Source organism: Hemitrygon akajei, chromosome 31, assembly GCF_048418815.1.
Source record: "Hemitrygon akajei chromosome 31, sHemAka1.3, whole genome shotgun sequence".
In the NCBI taxonomy this organism is placed as follows: domain Eukaryota; kingdom Metazoa; phylum Chordata; class Chondrichthyes; order Myliobatiformes; family Dasyatidae; genus Hemitrygon; species Hemitrygon akajei.
This window is the reverse complement of record NC_133154.1, coordinates 473508-492191: the sequence shown is the minus strand read 5'-3', so window position 1 is coordinate 492191 and position 18684 is coordinate 473508. Positions and strand designations below refer to the sequence as shown.

General features: G+C 47.7%; 2 protein-coding genes across 4 annotated transcripts in view; one reads left to right on the top strand and one right to left on the bottom strand.

Moving 5' to 3' along the window:
* Nucleotides 1-4001: 4001 nt before the first annotated feature.
* On the bottom strand, nucleotides 4002-12957 carry pagr1 (PAXIP1 associated glutamate-rich protein 1). 3 transcript variants are annotated; one of them, XM_073033468.1, is made up of 4 exons: nucleotides 12832-12957; nucleotides 7131-7394; nucleotides 4898-4977; nucleotides 4002-4635 (listed from the first exon to the last, which is right to left on the bottom strand). In XM_073033468.1, exons 2-4 carry the CDS (start codon nucleotides 7391-7393, stop codon nucleotides 4454-4456), a joined length of 525 nt encoding a protein of 174 aa, XP_072889569.1. In that variant the 5' UTR covers nucleotide 7394; nucleotides 12832-12957; the 3' UTR covers nucleotides 4002-4453. The 3 variants fall into 3 exon arrangements, with proteins under 3 accessions (XP_072889569.1, XP_072889568.1, XP_072889570.1); XM_073033467.1 differs by having other exon boundaries at nucleotides 7131-7481; nucleotides 12832-12937; XM_073033469.1 differs by having other exon boundaries at nucleotides 12802-12897.
* A 137-nt stretch (nucleotides 12958-13094) lies between these two features.
* The window catches only part of kif22 (kinesin family member 22), a 60837-nt gene continuing 55247 nt past the window's right edge, over nucleotides 13095-18684 (top strand). The window contains exon 1 of the mRNA XM_073033514.1: nucleotides 13095-13240. The gene's annotated coding sequence lies outside the window, so the exon portion shown is untranslated. The remainder of the gene's footprint in view (nucleotides 13241-18684) is intronic.

The window sequence follows — 18684 nt, the reverse complement described above, 5'->3', positions numbered from 1 at the left end:
GGATTTGTCAGCCTTCAGTCCCATCAGTCTACTCATCACCATTTCCTTCCTAATGTCAATCTGTTTCATTTCCTCTGTTACCCTATGTCCTTGGCCCATCCATACATCTGGGAGATTGCTTGTGTCTTCCCTAGTGAAGACAGATCTAAAGTACTTATTAAATTCTTCTGCCATTTCTCTGTTTCCCATAACAATTTCACCCAATTCATTCTTTAAGGGCCCAACATTGTTCTTAACTATCTTCTTGCTCTTCACATACTTAAAAAAGCTTTTGCTGTCCTCCTTTATATTCCTGGCTAGCTTGCGTTCGTACCTCATTTTTTCTCCCTGTATTGTTTTTTTAGTTAAGTTCTGTTGTTCCTTAAAAATTTCCCAATCATCTGTCTTCCCACTCACCTTAGCTCTGTCATACTTTTTTTTAATGCTATGCAATCTCTGACTTCCTTTGTCAACCACTGTGGCCCCTTTCCCCCCTTTGAATCCTTCCTTCTCCAGGAGATGAACTGATTTTGCACCTTGTGCATTATTCCCAAGAATACCTGCCATTGTTGTTCCACTGTCTTTTCTGCTAGGATATCCATCCATTTAACTTTGGCCAGCTCCTCCCTCATGGCTCCATAGTCTCCTTTGTTTAACTGCAACACTGACACCTCCGATCTGCCCTTATCCTTCTCAAATTGCAGATAAAAACTTATCATATTATGCTCCTCTGTACCTTCTTCCAAGCTCCTTAAAACTGTGTCCTCTCGTGCTAGCCATTTCAGCCCTGGGAAAAAAAACCTCTGACTATCCACATGATCAATGCCTCTCATCATCTTATACACCTCTATCAGGTCACTTCTCATTCTCTGTTTATCTATGTATTGTGTCAGGAAACCTTCCTGAACACACCTAACAGAGTCCAACCCATCTAAACCCCTTGCTCTAGGGAGAAGCTATTCAGCATTTAGGAAATATAAATCTCCTACCACGACCACGCTGTTACTATTACACCTTTCCAGAATTTGTCTCCTTATCTGCTCCTCGATGTCCCTGTTACTATTGGGTGGTCTATAATAACACCCAGTAGAGTTATTGATCCCCATCCTGTTCCTAACCTTCACCCACAGAGACTCCGTAGACAATCCCTCTATGGCATCCACCTTTTCTGCAGCTATGCTACGCCCCCAACTCTTTTGCCTCCCTCTCTGTCCTTTCTGAAACATTTAAAGCCTGGCACTTGAAGTAAGCATTTCTGTTCCTGAGCCATTAAGTCTCTGTAATGGCCACCACATCATAGCTCCAAGTACTGATCCAAGCTCTAAACTCATCCACTTTGTTCATGATGCTTCTTGCATTAAAATAGACACATCTCAAACCACTGGTCTGAGCGCGTCCCTTCTCTATCACCTGCCTTTCCTCCCTGTCACACTGTCTCCAAGCTTTCTCTAATTGTGAGCCAACTGCCTCTTCCTCCATTTCTTCAGTTTGGTTCCCACCCCCCAGCAATTCTAGTTTAAACTAAAAGTAGCCTTAGCAAATCTCCCTGCCAGGATATTGGTCCCCCTTGGATTCAAGTGCAATCTGTCCTTTTCGTACAGGTCGCACCTGCCCCAAAAGAGGTCCCAATGATCCAAAAATCTGAATCCCTGTCCCCTGCTCCAATCCCTGAGCCACACATTTATCCTCCACCTCTCTATTCCTATACTGTCGCACGTCACAAGCAGTAATCCTGAGATTACTAACTTCGAGGCCCTGCTTCTCAACTTCCTTCCTAACTCTGTCTTCTGCTTTCAGGACCTCCTCCCTTTTCCTACCTATATCGTTGGTACCAACATGTACCACAACCTCTGGCTGTTCACCTTCCCACTTCAGGATAATGTGGGTGTGATCAGAAACATCCTGGATCCTGGCACCTGGGAGGCAAACAACCATCTATGTTTCTTTCCTGCATCCACAGAATCACCTGTCTGATCCCCTATCCCTGCTGTCATCCACTTCCTTTCCTGACCCTTCTGAGCCACAGGGCCAGACTCTGTGCCAGAGGCACGGCCACTGTTGCTTCCCCCAGGCAGGCTGTTCCCCCCAACAGTACTCAAACAGGAGTACTTATTGTTAAGGAGGACAGCCACTGGGGTGCTCTCTAGTATCTGACTCTCACCCTTCCCTCTCCTAACTGTTACCCACTTATCTGTCTCCCAAGGCCCCCGTGTGACTACCTGCCTATAGCTCCTCTCCATCACCTCCTCACTCTCCCTGACCGGACAAAGGCCATCGAGCTGCAGCTTCATTTCCTTAACCCGGATCCTAAGGAGCTGCAGCTCAACACACCTGGCGCAGATGGTGGCCGTCTGTGAGGCTACGAGTCTCCCGGGCTTCCCACATCCGACACCCAGCACAGAACACCAGCCTCACATACTTCCTGTTTCTATTCCTCACAGGTAACTTACCTCATTTCAACCTGTTATCGCCAAAGCCTGAATGAGCCAAAATCCTGCTACTCTGCCTCTGATCATTCTATTGATGGCTGCTCCTTTGATAACTGCTCTTCTAGACAGTGTCTCTCTTTTATGCCTGAACCTTCCCTGCTATCTAACTCATGATTGGTGCTCTGGTTATAGCTGCTGACAGGCCATGTACAATGGACAAATACTCCTGAAGCTCCCTTTTTAAATAACAGCCACCGACCTGCAGGTTATAGAGATTCTGGGATGTTTAGTGGTTGGAGGGGTTTCAGGGACAGGGTGATTTAGAGCAGGTGGACAGATTTACAAGGATGTTGCTGAGTCTTGGAGGACTGAGCTATGAAGAGAGGGTGGGCAGGTTAGGACTTTATTCCCCGGAGCTTAGGAGACTGAGGGGTGACCTTACAGAGGTGTATAAAACCACAAGGGGCACAGGTAGGGTGAGTGTGCACAGTCTTTTTCCCCCAGAGTCGGGCAATCAAGAACCAGAGGGCACATGGTTAATGTGTGAAGAGAGACATTTAATAGGGACCTAAGGGGCAACTTTTGCACCCAGACAAAGAGCTGCAGAGGATGTGGTTAAGGTAGGTACATTTTTAAAAACACAGACAGGTATATGAATAAGAAAGGTTTACGGAGATATGGGACAAATGGAACTAGGTTAGGTGGGAATGTTGGCCAGTTTAAAGGTGTTGGTCTAAAGGGCCTGTTTCTGTTCTGTGACTCCATGAGTCCCACTCACTGGACATCCATTTACCTCCTAACAATGTTGTCAAAATTAGCCTTGTTATAATTTATGATCTTAACTCATGAGTATTCGGAAACTAATTGGATGATTCAGGTATTTGGGCGAATGGATGGTTGGATGGTACAGTGGCAGTGAGCTGGGGCTCAGTTCCTCAGCTATTTCTAATGAGTTTGTACTTTTTCCCGTGATCATTTGGGTTTCCAGAAAGAATTTCTTTAGCCAGAGGGCGGTGAATCTGTGGAATTCTTTGCCACAGGCAGCTGTGGAGGCCAAGTCTTTACATATAGTTAAGGCAGAGATTGACAGATTCTTGATTGGTCAGGGCATGAAGGGAAATGAAGACTGGGGCCTGAGAGGAAAATTGGATCAGCTATGATAAAATGGTGGAGCAGACGTGATGGGCCAAATGGCCTAATTATTCTACATCTTATGGGTTAGGGCTAGTAAGTTGTGGGCGTGCCATGTTACCACCAGAGGCATGGCAACACAATACTCAGACTGTGTTAGTCATTGATGGAGATGGAAATTTCACTGTACTACAGAGTTTCATACTTGTGACAAAGCTCAGATTTAATCTTTACTATGTTTGCATGTGATACACATTGATGAAATTAAAAATAATGTCAAATTTTCAGCAGGATATACATCAGTTGCAGATACGCGGAGAGATATGGGAGTTTAACCGAGACAACTGTGAGGTGTTACACTTTAGGAGGTCAAATGTAAAGGGACAGGGCACAGTTAATGGCAGGACCCTTAACAGTGTTGATGCTAATTGGTTTTCTGAATAATCCACCAATAAGACTTGGTAATTGATATAAGTTTTATATTTGCACAGTACTTCTGCCACAAAACAACTCATTTCACATGGGATAAGAAACCTGGCTCTGAGGGATCTTGGGGTCCAAGTCCATGGCTTCCTGTCCTGAAGGTGTCTGCATAGGTTGACAGGGTGGTAAAGAAGCCCTCTAGCGTGTTTACCTTTATTTATTGAGGCACTGTGTTCAAGAGTTGGGAAGTTATGTTTTAGTTTTCTACACCCTGGTTATGCCACATCTGGAGTATTGTTCTAGTCACTCCATTACAAGAAGGATGTAGAAGAGGTCCACGCCACCTGCAGCTATAAGGAGTGGTCAGAGAAACTTTTTCTAGAGTGGCAGGAATCAGAGCCTCGCATGTTCCGCTGCCTTCCTTCTGCTCAATATGAGGTGCCTCCTCTGGATACCCCACTCTTCTTCGTTTCTCATGGTCCTTGGGAATATCAGTAGTTACGGCATTGGAAGATACCGCGGGAGCGGGTAGGAACCGCCTCCTGCTCAGTCTCCAGCTGAAATACGTCCCTGCCCGTCCTGAGCATTTGCTCCTCGATACGTTTGTGCCTCTTCATGTCAGACAGAACTTTGTCCAGCCGTGCTTCACGTCGCTGGGTGCGGCTTGAGCTCCCTGTGGAGGGGGAAGGGAAGGAAGAGATTAATGGGCACAGTGGGTGTAGGGCTCACAAGGTTCCAGCAGGAGAAAACGCAGCCCCAAGCCAAAAGCCTGGGGCAGAGGGGGCGAGGTGGAGGGTAGGTAACAGAAGGAGGAATGAAGGGCAGAGAAGAGCACATGATGGAGGGTGGGAAGTGACATTTGAGCAAGGGAGACTGGTCTCCACTGTGCCAATGTCATTTGGGCTACCATGTGCTCACACGACTGCTCAGCTCACCTGGAGATCTCCGGATGCCCAGGAAGGATTTGGCTGGTGCAGGTTCATCATCAAAGTCAAACTCCGTAGGTGCAGGGGGCCTGTGGGTGAAGAGAGAGATGGTGGCATGGTTCTTGCATCATCCAACATAGAGCAGCACAGAAACAGTTCTTCTTGGCTCAACTGATCTGTGCCAATCCAGATCCCTGCCTGATCCCATCCCATCCACCTGTGCCAATCAACCATCTGTCTGCCTGTGCTAAATGCACATCCCTGTCTGAGCCTGTCCTGTCTGCCCATGCCAATCCAGATCCCCATCTGAGCCCATCTCATCTGCCTGTGCCAATCCAAATTTTGAACTGAATTGAATTTATTTAAATCTTACATTCATCCCACAATGTGAGGGAGTAAAAGTCTTCATGTTATGATTCCATCGCAAAGTACAGAGCTGTGAATTTAAAAGTCTAATGGCTTGTAGACAGAAGCTGTTGGTTCTGGTTTTAATGCTGCGGTACCATTTGCCGGATGGAAGCAGCTGGAACAGTTTATGGCTGGGGTGACTGGTGTCCCTGTTGATCTTTCAGACCTCCTTTTTGCGCCTGCTGCTGTAAAAATGTCCCAGGTGGAGGGAAGTTCACACCCACAGATGCGCTGGGCTGTCTGTACCCCTCTCTGAAGTGCCCAGAGATCCAGGTTGGTGCAGTTTCCATACCAGGCGGTGATACAGTCAGTCAGAATGCTCTCAATGGTGTTCCTGTAGAAGGTCTTGAGGATTTGGAGGCTTATATCGAACTTCTTCAGTTGCCTGAGGTGGAAGAGATACTGTTGTGCTTTTCTTGCCACAAAGCCAGTGTGTTCAGTCCAGGTGAGGAACTTGAAACTACTCACCCTACCCTCTCAACCAATGACCACTGATGTTTATCGGAGTGAGCCTGTCTCCGTTCCTTCTGTAATCCACAATCAGCTCTTTTGTTTTTTAGAAACTGAGGGAGAGGTTGTTAACTTGGCACCACTGTGTCAGGGTGTCAAGCTCTCCTCTGTAGGCTGGCCCATCACCACTAGAAATAAGGCCGATCAATGTTGTGTCATCTGTGAATTTGATCAGCAGATTGGAGCTGTGGGTGGCAGCACAGTGGTGGGTATAAAGGGAGTAGAGGAGGGGACTCAGGACACAACCCTGAGGGGATACCTGTGCTGAAGGGCAGAGGTGAGGGAGCCCATCCTACCCGCTGTCAGTGATTTGATAAGAAGACCAGGATCCAGCTGCACAAGGCGGGGTGTAGGCCAAGGTCTCTGAGCCTCCTGTCCCATCTGAGCCCATCCCATTCAAATCCTATCTGAGCCTGTTTCATCTACCTGCGTTTGGTCCCTTTTTAAAGTTTAAGTTTACTCTAAGTTAACTGGATTTCAACCATACATGAATACCGCCAAACAAAACGACGTTACTCTGGGGCTGAGGTGCAAAACACAATACCCACAGTCATACCCGGCACAAGGTACATATGGGATAGTAGTAAAATAGCCCATGAATGTCGCAGTAATCTGCTGTACAACACAGCTAATCTTCCACTGAGCACCGACACCACGCTACACTGCCTTTGGCACTGACACCTTTCTCCTGGGTGGCTGCAAACCGGCCACACCACAGCATGAGACCTAGTCTTACACTGAGCCAGCACAAGAGCAGCACCAACACCATGCCACACCACCTTCTGCAAGTAGGTGACACCTTGGCTCGAGGCCTGTCTTACACTGAGCGAACACTGGAGAGCAGCACGGAGACTGTGCTGCACCGCCTTCTGCAAACAGGCGACACCTCAGCTTAAGGCCTAGTCCTTGCCATAACCGAGGCCACACATTCCCCCCTGTCAGCACTGCCAGTAAATCAATGAAATGTAGCATTCCACATTAATGCTGTCCAACAGGGTTTTACAAACACAAGAAAAGCCACAAAGACAATTGCTCATTGTGAGACTGCATACCGTCACTGCTGTGTAGCTGACAAGCTCCTCAAAATCCCTGTGGGATCGGACCTGCTTGTCCTGACACTCTCCCCATGGGGTCTGACCCGTGATTCCACACACACTCCCTATGGCGTCTGACCTGTGATTCCCCACACTCTCTCCACGGTGTCTGACCCGTGTCTCCCCATAGACTCCCGCTGGGACTGATGTTTTCTACAGACCCTCCCCTCGCCCCTGTGGTTTGATGGTTGGTTGGGTTATACTGGGATATCTCAAGCCCGTGAGCTTACTTCTCATCCTCCTCTTCGATGGCCAAGGGCTCCTCGAGCTCCTCTTCCTGGGTAGGTCCGGCCTCGGGGGTGGGAGGGCGGCGAGGGAGTGGACGGCAGCTGAGCTCCAGGGTACCCTGCTCCGACAGGGCTTGATACAGACGCATGATCTCCTGGGGGCTCGGGGTCCACGGGTCTGTGCTCTCCACCTCCTCGTCGCTGCAGCTGACACTCCAAGGTTCCTCGGTGGGGGAGTCAGGGGCAGCCATCTCCTCTGTCTCCATCCTACAGGAGGGGGTTGGGAAGGAGTATGTGAGGGTGTTAAGATGGAGGAGTTGGAGGGAAGGTTAGCGGTGGTGGTCTGGTGGGAAGCTGGACAGGGTGGGGGAAGAGGGATGCATGGAAGCCAGGGTGTCATAGATCACTACAGCACAGAAACAAACTTCAGCCCATCTAATCCGTGATTCCCATCTACTTGCACCCACACCTCCTGTACCCCTCCCAGTCCGAAGACCGAATTTCTCTTAAATGTTACAACTGAACCCACATCCATGACTTCTGCTGGTAGATTGTTCCACATCCTGTCTGAATGCATCGCAGTTGGGTACGGCAGGAAACTGCAGAGAGTTGTGGACACAGCTCAGCACATCATGGAAACCTGCCTCCCCTCCATAGACCCATCTACATTTTCCATTGCCTCGGTAAAGCAGCCAATATAATCAAAGGTCCCACACATCCCAGACATTCTTTCCCCCTCCTCCCATCGGGGAAAAGATACAAAAGCCTGAAAGCATGTTCCACTAGGCTGAAGTTCAGCTTCTGTTATATGAACATTGAACAGTCTTCTATTACGATAATTTGGACTTTTGCCCTTACAACCTAACTCTTTATGACCTTACACCTTATTGTCTGCCTGCACTTTCTCTGTAACTGTGACACTTTATTCTGCACTCTCTTATAGTTTACCTTGCTCTACCTCAATGCACTGTGATATGTGCAGTATGCAAGACAAGCTTTTCACCATACATTGGTACATGTAGCAATAATAAATATCAGTAAAAATCCTTTGAACATAGAAACCTACAATACACTACAGGCCCTTTGGCCCACAATGCTGTGCCAACCATGTAACCTACTCTAGAGGCTGTCTAGAATTTCCCTATCACATAAGCTTATAAAAGACGCTTTTGTATCCACCTCTACTATCCTCACTGGCAATGCATTCCAAGCCCCCAGCACTCTTTGTGAAAAACTTACTTCTGGCATTCCTCTTTGTATCTATTCCAAGCACCTTAAAACTACGCCCCCTCATGTTAGCCATTTCAGCCCTGGGAAAAAAGCCTCTGACTATCCACACGATCAATGCCTCTCATCATCTTATACACCTCTATCAGGTCACCTCTCCTCCTCCATCGCTCCAAGGAGAAAAGGCCAAGTTCACTCAACCTATTCTCATCTTGTCTGCCTGCACATGCTCTCCAATCCAGGCAACATCCTTGTAAATCTCCTCTGAACTCTCTCTATAACATCCACATCCTTCCTGTAATGAGGTGACCAGAACGGAACACAGCACTCCAAGTGGGGTCTGACCAAGGACTTATATAGTTGTAACATTACCCCATGGCTCTTGAATGCAATCTCATGGTTGATGAAGGCCAACACACCATACACCTTCTTAACAACACAGTCAACCTGCGCAGAAGCTTTGAGTGTCCTATAGATACAGACCCCAAGATCTCGCCAATCCTACACACTGCCAAGAGTCTTACCATTAATATACCATTCTATCTTCAAATTTACCCTACCAAAATGAACCACTTCACACTTACCTGGGTTGAACTCCATCTGTCACTTCTCAGCCCAGTTCTGCATCTTATTGATGTTCCATCGTAACCTTTGACAACCCTCCAAACTATCCACAACACCCCCAACTTTTGTATCATCAGCAAACTTACTAATCTACCCTTCTACTTCCTTATCCAAGTCATTTGTAAAAATCACAAAGAGGAGAGGTCCCAGAACAGATCCCTGTGGAACACCACTGGTCATCGATCTCCATGCAGAATATGAACTATTCACAATCACCCTTTGCCTTCTGTGGGCAAGCCAGTTCTAGATCCACAAGCAAACCCATGCCTCATTATTTTTTGAATGAGTCTTGCATGGAAAATCTTATCAAATGTCTTACTGAAATCCATATACACTATATCCACTGTTCTACCTTCAATGTCTATTGTTACATTCTCAAAGAATTCAATCACACTGACTATCCCTAATCAAATTATGTCTCTCCAAATGCTCATAAATCCTACCTTTCAGGATCTTCTCCAACAACTTGCCCACCACTGAAGCAAGACTAACTGGTCTATAATTTCCTAGGTTACCTCTTCTCCCTTTCTTGAACAAGGGAACAATGTTTACAACCTTCCAATCCTCTGGTACTTTTCCCGTCCCTAGTGATGCAAAGATCATCGCCAGAGGCTCAGCAATCTCCTTCCTTGCTTTCCACAGTAGCCTGGGGTATATCTCATCTGGTCCCAGTGACTTATCAGACTTAATTCCTTTCAAAAGCTCCAGCATATGCTCTTTCTTAATGTCTATAGACTCAAGCACCTCAGTCTCTTTAAGTCATCCAAGGTCCTTTTCACTTTTGAGTGAAGAAGTTGCCAGAAATATTTCATCTTCACCGCATTTCACAGAGCCGAATGAAGTATCGTTTCTTTGGGGCCAAGGTGCAAAGCACACAGAACATTGGAAAGAGCGAGCAAAAAAAACATAGTCATGCAAAACAAAACTCCTATATAGTCCAAAACCCTGATCCACATGTCTGGCCAATTGATGGCTTAGTTCCCAGGTACCTAGCCTGTCATTACACCAGTTGAACACTGGAGGGCAGCACTGATGGGAAAGCCCAGCTCCCAACTGAGCACGGAGGCCATGCTACACAGCCTCTGGCATCTCCACACCTGGATAGAAACGAGGAAGCCTGCAGCTTGAGGTACAAATGACACTACACAGCCCCCACACCACCTGTCTCTCCAGCAAATTAGGGAAACAGGCTTGCAGCATTTTACATTATCAATGTCCAACAGGGTCTTGTGATTGCAAGAGAAATGGCAAAGGCAATCACCCACAGTTACACCGCACGCTGCTTTAATGCCCCAACTCTGATGCCTTCATGTAGCAGGCAGCAACATGGTCTGCACTCAGGTTAGCTCCTTGGACCTGCCGACTGGCTCCTCCTCCACCGGCATCCCAGCCGGCTACTCCCATCACCAGCAGCTCACTGATGCAGTAGACCTGCTGTACCCAAAGTTCTGGAGCTCAGTGTAGTCTTGTGAACATAAAAAACACAATTAACAAGGAGAAAAACACCTTTTGTTGCCCCCGACAGGCTGCTGCCATCTTACCAATGATGGTTCTTGTCCCACTCAACCCAAGGGGTAAAAGCTTGCATGCATTCATCCAATGGTAGCCCTCTATAAGATCTGTCCTCATTCTCCTCACCTATTCAACCTTTTCATAAAACTCAGCTCAAGAACCAGTAACATCCTTGTAAGTTTTCCCAGAATCAGAATTTTTCACTGACAATTATCATGAAATTTGTAATCGAGTGGTAGCAGTACATTAATATCACTAGCTAACAATAATACATCAAAAATTAAATAAATATGCAGTGAGGTAGTGTTCATGGACCCTTCAGGAATCAGATGGTGGAAGATAACTTATTGATAACTTTCCTGTAGGTAGGTGTCCAAAACTGCAGACGATACTCCAGATTTGGCCTCAGCAATGTCTAGTATAAATGCAGCATAACATGCTATTTCCGGATCTGTATTTGCAGATCGCTACTGTAGCATACCCCAGTGCCCTACCACTCACCACGTGGTCCTGCCCTGGTCGCTCCTCCCAAATGGGCAACCTCACACTTGCAGACATTAAGTATCGTCTGCCATGTTTCTAGCTGGTCCAGATCCTGCTGCAAGCTTCCCCTATGTCCCAAGTCTTGCTGCCATCTGCAATTTGCCCATTCACCTCAGGCAGAAGATACAAAGGCTCGAAAGCACGTTGAGGACAGCTTTTACCTCACTGGCATCTGGTTCTGAAACAGACTCTTTCCCTCACCATCTATCTCACTATGATCTTGCACTTTCTCGGCAGTTTTTATGCTGTTTTTTTTAACCTAATTTGAGCTGAATGTACCATGTTCACCGTGTGCAAGACAAGTTCTACATCTCAGTACATGTGACAATAATCCAATTTACCATATTTTTGTCTAAATTATTAATATAGATGATAAACAATGGCTGCTGTGCAGGCAAGGCCCCACCTGCACCCCCCCACTACTGTTACCACAGGGCAGATTTTACTCCACACAAACATGAATGGAAGGAATGGTTGGTTAAATGACCCTCGGAGTTGGGAGTAAATGCCTGGGGGGAGGGGGAGAAATACTGGCCAATGCATACCTTGATGAGGTAAACTATAGGGGGAAAGCAAAGAGGTTAATTCCACTGGGGCGAGGGAGGAGATCAAGTATTTTGGTATCATAATCCAGAATGATCTGCATTTGAATGGTCAGATACATCATGCAACAGTGAATGCAACAGGAGTCCTAATTTTTCTGAGACACAATTTTCATCACTGTTCAACTTCTGTCAAGAAGTTGTACCTCACATTTGTTAGGCCACATCTGGAATATACAGCTGCTACATGGGACCAATACACAACTTCCATTGAGCGAGTCCAAAGACAGGCAGCCCAATTTGTCACAAATACCTATGAGAGAAGCGAGTGCTACCCAACTTCTGAATTCATTAAAGTGGAACTCTCTCCAAGATAGATGTGAAGCACATCTGCTGACCAGTTTTTACAAAATGTTAAATGGTCAGCTTGACATAGACTACCAATCCCTCACCAAACCTAAACCTATTAGGAGCAGACAGGGGCACTCATTTCAATTTGAAATACTAATTACGAAGTCAGACGTGTACAGCAATTCATTCTTCCCCCCCACAATTAAAGCGTGGAATAATCTTCATCCTACCATAGTCACACAATCAAACCCAATTAAATTTAAGACAGCTCTTCTTCTTCAAAAATCTCCTACTTAAGTCCACCCTCCACCACCTCCAGTTTAAATTCCATGCAGAATATTTTGGAGGACCAAGAACCAGGAGGTAAATGTACCTTTGGGAGGGGTTAAATTGCATTCTTGGAGGGGGAAGGGGCTAAACCCTTTGGGGTAGGGCAGGGACAAGGGATAAATAGTTCTCAGGTGGGGGGTGAATGACACCCCCTCCAGGAGTGGCTAATTGCCCCTTAACGTGGGAGGGGTAAACAAACCTCATGGGGTGGGTGTAAGTCTCCCACAGTGAGGTAAGGGGAGGGTAAATGAATCTCAAGGTGGAGGGCCGGTAAAGTAACCCCTCATGCGAAGTATAGGGACAAATGACGTTCAGAAGAGGTAAATGCCTCTCATGAGGGGTAAGTAACCCATTGCAAAAGGAATGGGTAAGTGCCATTCAGAAATAGGCGAAAAAAGACACGGAGGGAGTAAATCTCCCGGAAGGGAATTAAAATGGCCTGCAGAGGGGAACTCTCATTCGGGGAACGGTTAAATGCCTCCGGATGCGAAGAAAAGGGTGTTTGTTTCTCATCGGGAGAGGAATGGGGTACGTGGTAATTAGACCTCAAAGGGCGGCCCCTTTCCTGCGCTCACCGAGCCACTTCCGCTGTTTCAAACGCCAACCGCCGCCGCTCGCGACCGCCCGAGACTCAGAAAAGAGGGTCGGAGCAGTTGGCGTCATCGTTGTGACGATGAATGTGGCTGGAAGGTTGGCTGTCATTGGTGGAGAGTAGACAGCAAACGTCACAAAGACGAAGTGGAATGTGATTGGACAGCAATCAGAGATTGGCAGCTTTTCGGGATATTTTCTACGGGAGGGGGAATTTTCGAAGTATAGAACCATAGAATCCTTGGAATCCTTAAAGGGGGAAAACCCACTCTAGGAATTGTCTTAAAAATAACGTGAAGGGATCCCGGTTGTTGGAAACGTCACATCCGGTGGAGCTGGCGGCAGATTCAAACGTCCCATCGGTTGTGAGGAGGCGGACGTCGGAGAGGATAGGTAATATGCCCCCCTCCCAGCTCCCTTCACCCCACAAACTCCTCCCTTCCCTCACCTCACCACTTTTACCCCGCTCCCCCATTTTCCCTCGTTCAATCACGGAGGAGACGCAAAGTGCTATCCCTGGGTCTGTGAGGCTGAATGGGGGAGGTAAATGGGATTGTGTTAATAGTGGTGATTAGATCAATTGTAGCGTTGTAAATACTGTATTACGGTGCTTTTAACTTTATTGATTAGGACTACTATAGTCTCAAGGCCAATTAAATCATACTGATCAGGGCAGCTTGATTTTCAAAGTAAATTTATTATCAAAGTACATATGTGTCACTTTATACAGCCTTAATATTCTTTTTCCTGTAGGCACATTCTCCAAATCTTTAGAGTAGTAACTATAAAAGGATCAATGAAAGATCAGCCAGTGTGCAGAAAACAACAAACTGTGCAAATGCAAATATAAATACATAACAACAAATAATGAGAACAGAGATAAAAACTTCTTCACACAGAGAGTGGTGAATCTGTGGAATTCTCTGCCACAGGAAACAGTTGAGGCCAGTTCATTGGCTATATTTAAGAAGAAGTTAGATATGGCCCTTGTGGCTAAAGGGATCAGGGGGTATGGAGAGAAAGCAGGTACAGGGTTCTGAGTTGGATGATCAGCCATGATCATACTGAATGGCGGTGCAGGCTCGAAGGGCCAAATGGCCTACTCCTGCACCTATTTTCTATGTTTCTAAAGAGTTCTTAAATTGGTTGTGGGAATTGATGGTGCAAGTGTCCCCCTAGTAATCCGCTTTTATTGAAGAATCTGATGGCTGAGGGTTAGTAACTGTTCTTGAGCCTGGTGGTGCGAGTCTTGTGCATTCTACCTGATGGCATCAGGGTGGTGGGAATATCTGATGATCTGATGAGTGGCATGGCATCCATTGTTTCAAGCAACATGTAAATGGGTGTAGGAGAGATGGGCAACACTGGATTTCCTGTTGGAAAATGGGACTAGCCAAGTCAGTGGTATAACTCTTTGAGACCATAGAGTACTACAGCACAGAAACAGGCCCCTGGCCCATCCAGATGGTTCCTTGTGATCTTCTGCCTCATCCTATCTATCTGCACCTGGACCACAGGTTTCTGAGGTTTCAGCAATTGACAGAAGGCAAAAGAGACATATCCACCAGATTTATTTTGTTTTCCTTCTTTACTTTGGCTCAGTACAGGCAGGAGGGCTGAATAATGTGGGAAAGGGGAGATGCCAGGCAGGAAAGATGAATAATATGGGACAGGAGAGATGTCCAATGTCCCTGACGACTTCACTTGTGAAAATTGCACCCAGTTGTAACTTCTAACACTCATTGTTAAGGAGTAGGAGCTGGAACTGGATGAACTCCGGTTCATTTGGGAGGCTGAAGGAGTGATAAATTGGACATATAGAGAGGTAGTTACACCCAAGGTGCAGGACACAGGAAACTGGGTGACAGTCAGGAAGGGGAAAGGGGTTAAGGAGCCAGTGCAGAGTACCCCTGTGGCCATTCCCCTCAATAACAGGTATACCACTTTGGACATTGTTGTGGAGATGACCCAGCAGAGGAAAGTCACAGTGATCAGATTTCTGACACTGATTTTAACTTTCCATGTATTGACTGGGAATCTCATACTGTAAAAGGACTAGATGAGATAGAGTTTGTCAAATGTGTTCAAGAAAGTTTCCTTAATCAGTATGTAGAAGTCGCAATGAGAAAGTGTGCGATACTTCATCTACTGTTAGGGAATGAGACAGGGCAGGTGACAGAGGTTTGTGTAGGGGAACATTTTGCATCTAGTGATCACAATTCCTTAGTTTCAAAGTAAATATGGAAAAGGACAGGTCTGGTCTGTGGGTTGGGATTCTATTTTGATGGTATCAGGGAGAATCTGACAAGTGTGGATTGGGACTGGTTGTTTTCTAGCAAAGGTGCACTTGGTAAGTGGGAGGCTTTCAGAAGTGAAATTTTGAGAGTACAAACCTTGTAAGTGTCTGTCAGAATAAAAGGTAAAGATAACAGATTTAGGAAACCTTGGTTTTCAAGAGCTATTGAGGCCCTGGTTAAGACAAAAAAGAGTGCATAACAGGTATAGGCAGGTACAAGAAATGCAAGAAAACTCTAGTTTAAAAAAAAAAGTCAAAAGGGCTAAAAGAAGGCATGAAGTTGCCCTATCAGACGAGGTGGAGAATCTTCAGGAATTCTACAGATATGTTAAGACAAAGGGATTGCAAGGGACAAAATTGATCCTCTGGAAGATCAGAATGGTAATCCATGTGTGGAGCTGAAAGGGGGGGATCTTAAATGCATTTTTTTTGCATCAGTATTTACTCGGGAGATGGACACAGAATCTATAGATGTGAGGCAAAGTAGCTGTGAGGTCATGGACCCTATATAGATTACAGAGGAGAAGGTGTTTACTGTCTTGGGCCAAATTAGGGTGAATAAATCCCAGGGCCTGACAGGATGTTCCCTTGAACCCTGTTGGAGGCAAGTGCAGAAATTGCTGGGGCCCTAGCAGATATATTTAAATCATCCTTAGAGACAGGAGAGGCACCGCAGGATTGGAGTGTTGTCCCACAGTTTAAAAAGGACTCCAAACCAGGCAATTATAGACCAACAAGAGAAAATCTGCAGATGCTGAAAATGCACATGCACAAACATGCGAGGTTCTTCATCCGCAAGGGTATCCAGAAAGCAAGGCAGGGGCAGAGGGAACTGCGTAGACTCCAGACAGAGTTGCAGCAACTCCTTCTGCAGTCGAGGGGGGTGGATGTCAGGGAGGAACTGCGGGAGGTGAAGGGCTGGCAGGCCCAGCACTTTGCCACCGAGTACTCCAAGATCATCTTCTGATCGAGGGTCCAAACCGTGGAGCAGGATGAGATGTGCTCACGATTCTTCTTCCAAAAGGTGCACAGGGGGAGCTCTGTGATCCACAACCTTAAGGAAGAGGACGGCTCAGTCGCGTCCTCGCAGACAGACATACTGAGGATCTGCAGGTCCTTCTATGCCGGTCTGTACGGAGAAAAGGCCACAGACTCCACAGCCTCCCGCAGCTTCCTGTCGTCTATCACGCAGGTCTTAGACAATGGCAAGCGGGAGAGTCTGGAGCAGCCACTGACCCTAGACGAGCTGACTGGCTCCATCCGTTCCTTTGAGTCGGGCAAGACTCCCGGAAGTGACAGCTTACCGGTCGAGTTGTATTCGACTCTGTGGAACCGGATGGGCCCCGACCTGCTGGAAGTGTACAACGCTACGCTCCTGGCAGGCAGCATGTCAGAATCCATGAGGAAGGGCATCATCACCCTCATCTACAAGCAGAAGGGGGAGAGGAAAGACATTAGAAATTGGAGGCCCATCTCACTCCTGAATGTGGACTACAAGATCCTGTCCAAGGCTATCGCCAACAGGGTCAAGTCTGCACTGGAGCAGGTGATCCACCCGGACCAAACCTGTGCTGTACCGGGCAGGAAGATCTCAAACAGCCTTGTGCTGCTGAGGGACACCATTGCCTATGTGCAGGACAGGAGGGTGGACGCCTGCCTGGTCAGCTTGGACCAGGAGAAAGCCTTCGACAGGATATCGCACACGTACATGGCGGATGTACTCTCCAAAATGGGATTTGGGGAGGGAATCCAGAATTGGATCAAACTGCTCTACACGGACATCTGTAGCACAGTCCAGGTCAACGGGTAGGAAACAGACAGCTTCCCCATCAGGTCTGGAGTCAGGCAGGGCTGCCCTCTCTCCCCTGTCTTGTTCATGTGCTGCATAGAACCCTTTGCCAAAGCCATCAGGAGGGCTGAGGGCATAGGAGGGGTGACGCTGCCAGGCAGCGGAGGGACCCAAGTCAAAACCACCCTATACATGGACGACGTTACCGTCTTCTGCTCTGATCCGAGGTCAGTTCACAGGCTGATCAGCATCTGCGAACAGTTCGAGCAGGCTTTGGAGGCCAGGGTCAACCGCACGAAGAGCGAAGCCATGCTCTTCGGCAACTGGCCCGACCGATCCAGCGTCCCCTTCACCATCAGGGCTGATTACCTGAAGGTGTTGGGGATCTGGTTTGGAGGGGCCAAGGCACACAACAAGAACTGGCAGGAGCAGACTGCCAAGGTCAAACAGAAACTGGGACTGTGGGGAGGGCGCTCCCTATCGATAGCAGACAAGAACCTGGTCATCAGGTGTGAGGTGCTCTCAGGGCTGCTGTACTTGGCGCAGGTGTGGCCAGTCCCCCGCTCCTTCAGCTCGGAAATCACCCGAGCCGTCTTCAGATTCGTCTGGGGATCCAAGATGGAGCGGGTCAGACGGACCACCATGCACGAGTCCCTGGACAATGGGGGTAAAAATGTCCCCAATGTCACCCTCACCCTGATGGCCAGCTTCGTGTGTGGCTGCATCAGGTTGTGTGTACCAAGGTGGTGCCCAGGTACGTGGGCACCAAGTACCACTGTGTGCCCAGGTTCTACCTGTCGCCATGGCTACGAAGGATGAGTCTGGCCCCTTTCCCGTGCAACACCCCTGTCAGCTGGTCGTTGCCGCCATACCTGTCCTCCGTAGAGAAGTTCTTTCAGGTCAATGCCTTTGACCACAGGGCCATCAGGCAGTGGTCAGCACGTAAGGTCCTGCAGGCACTGCAGGAGGAGGATGTGATGGACACAGTGGGGTGGTTCCCTGAGCAGAACGTCCAGTTCATCTGGCAAAATGCCTCATCGCCAGACCTCACCAACAGGCACCAAGACCTCACTTGGCTGGCAGTGAGAGGGACCCTCCCATTCCGATCCCTCCTGTATGCCCGGAACGTTGTCTCCACACCCCTCTGCCCACGGGAGGACTGCAATGAGGAGGAGTCGGTGACCTACCTCTTTGCACACCGTGGGTTCGCGGAGAAGGTGTGGAGGAGGATGGAAGGGACAGTGTCGAGGTTCATCCCCAGCAGCTGCGTAACAGAGGACTCTCTGATCTACGGGCTGTTCCCGGGGACGCACACAGAGACCAACATCCGGTGCGGCTGGCAGATCATCAACTCGGTCAAAGACGCTCTTTGGTCGGCCCGAAACTTGATGGTGTACCAGCACACGGAGATGTCCGTGGGGGAATGCTACCGACTGGCACATTCTCGGCTGCAGAAGTACGTGCTGAGGGACGCACTCAGACTCGGTGCAGCCACCGCAAAGGCCTGATGGGGAAGGACTACAGTCTAGGGTTCTTCTCCTGTGGGAGTTGAGGGGTGGGGGGGCGGGGTGTATACCCCTAAACAACTGTATGTAAATATGGAATAACAGAGCGCCACATGGGTGGCGAAAAGTGTAAAGATGTAAAGACAGCAATGGAAACAGTTGTAAAGGATTGAAAGTCATTGAATGCTTTATTGTATATAATTTTATTTTTGTATAAAGTATATTTTGCTTAATAAAAAAAACATGC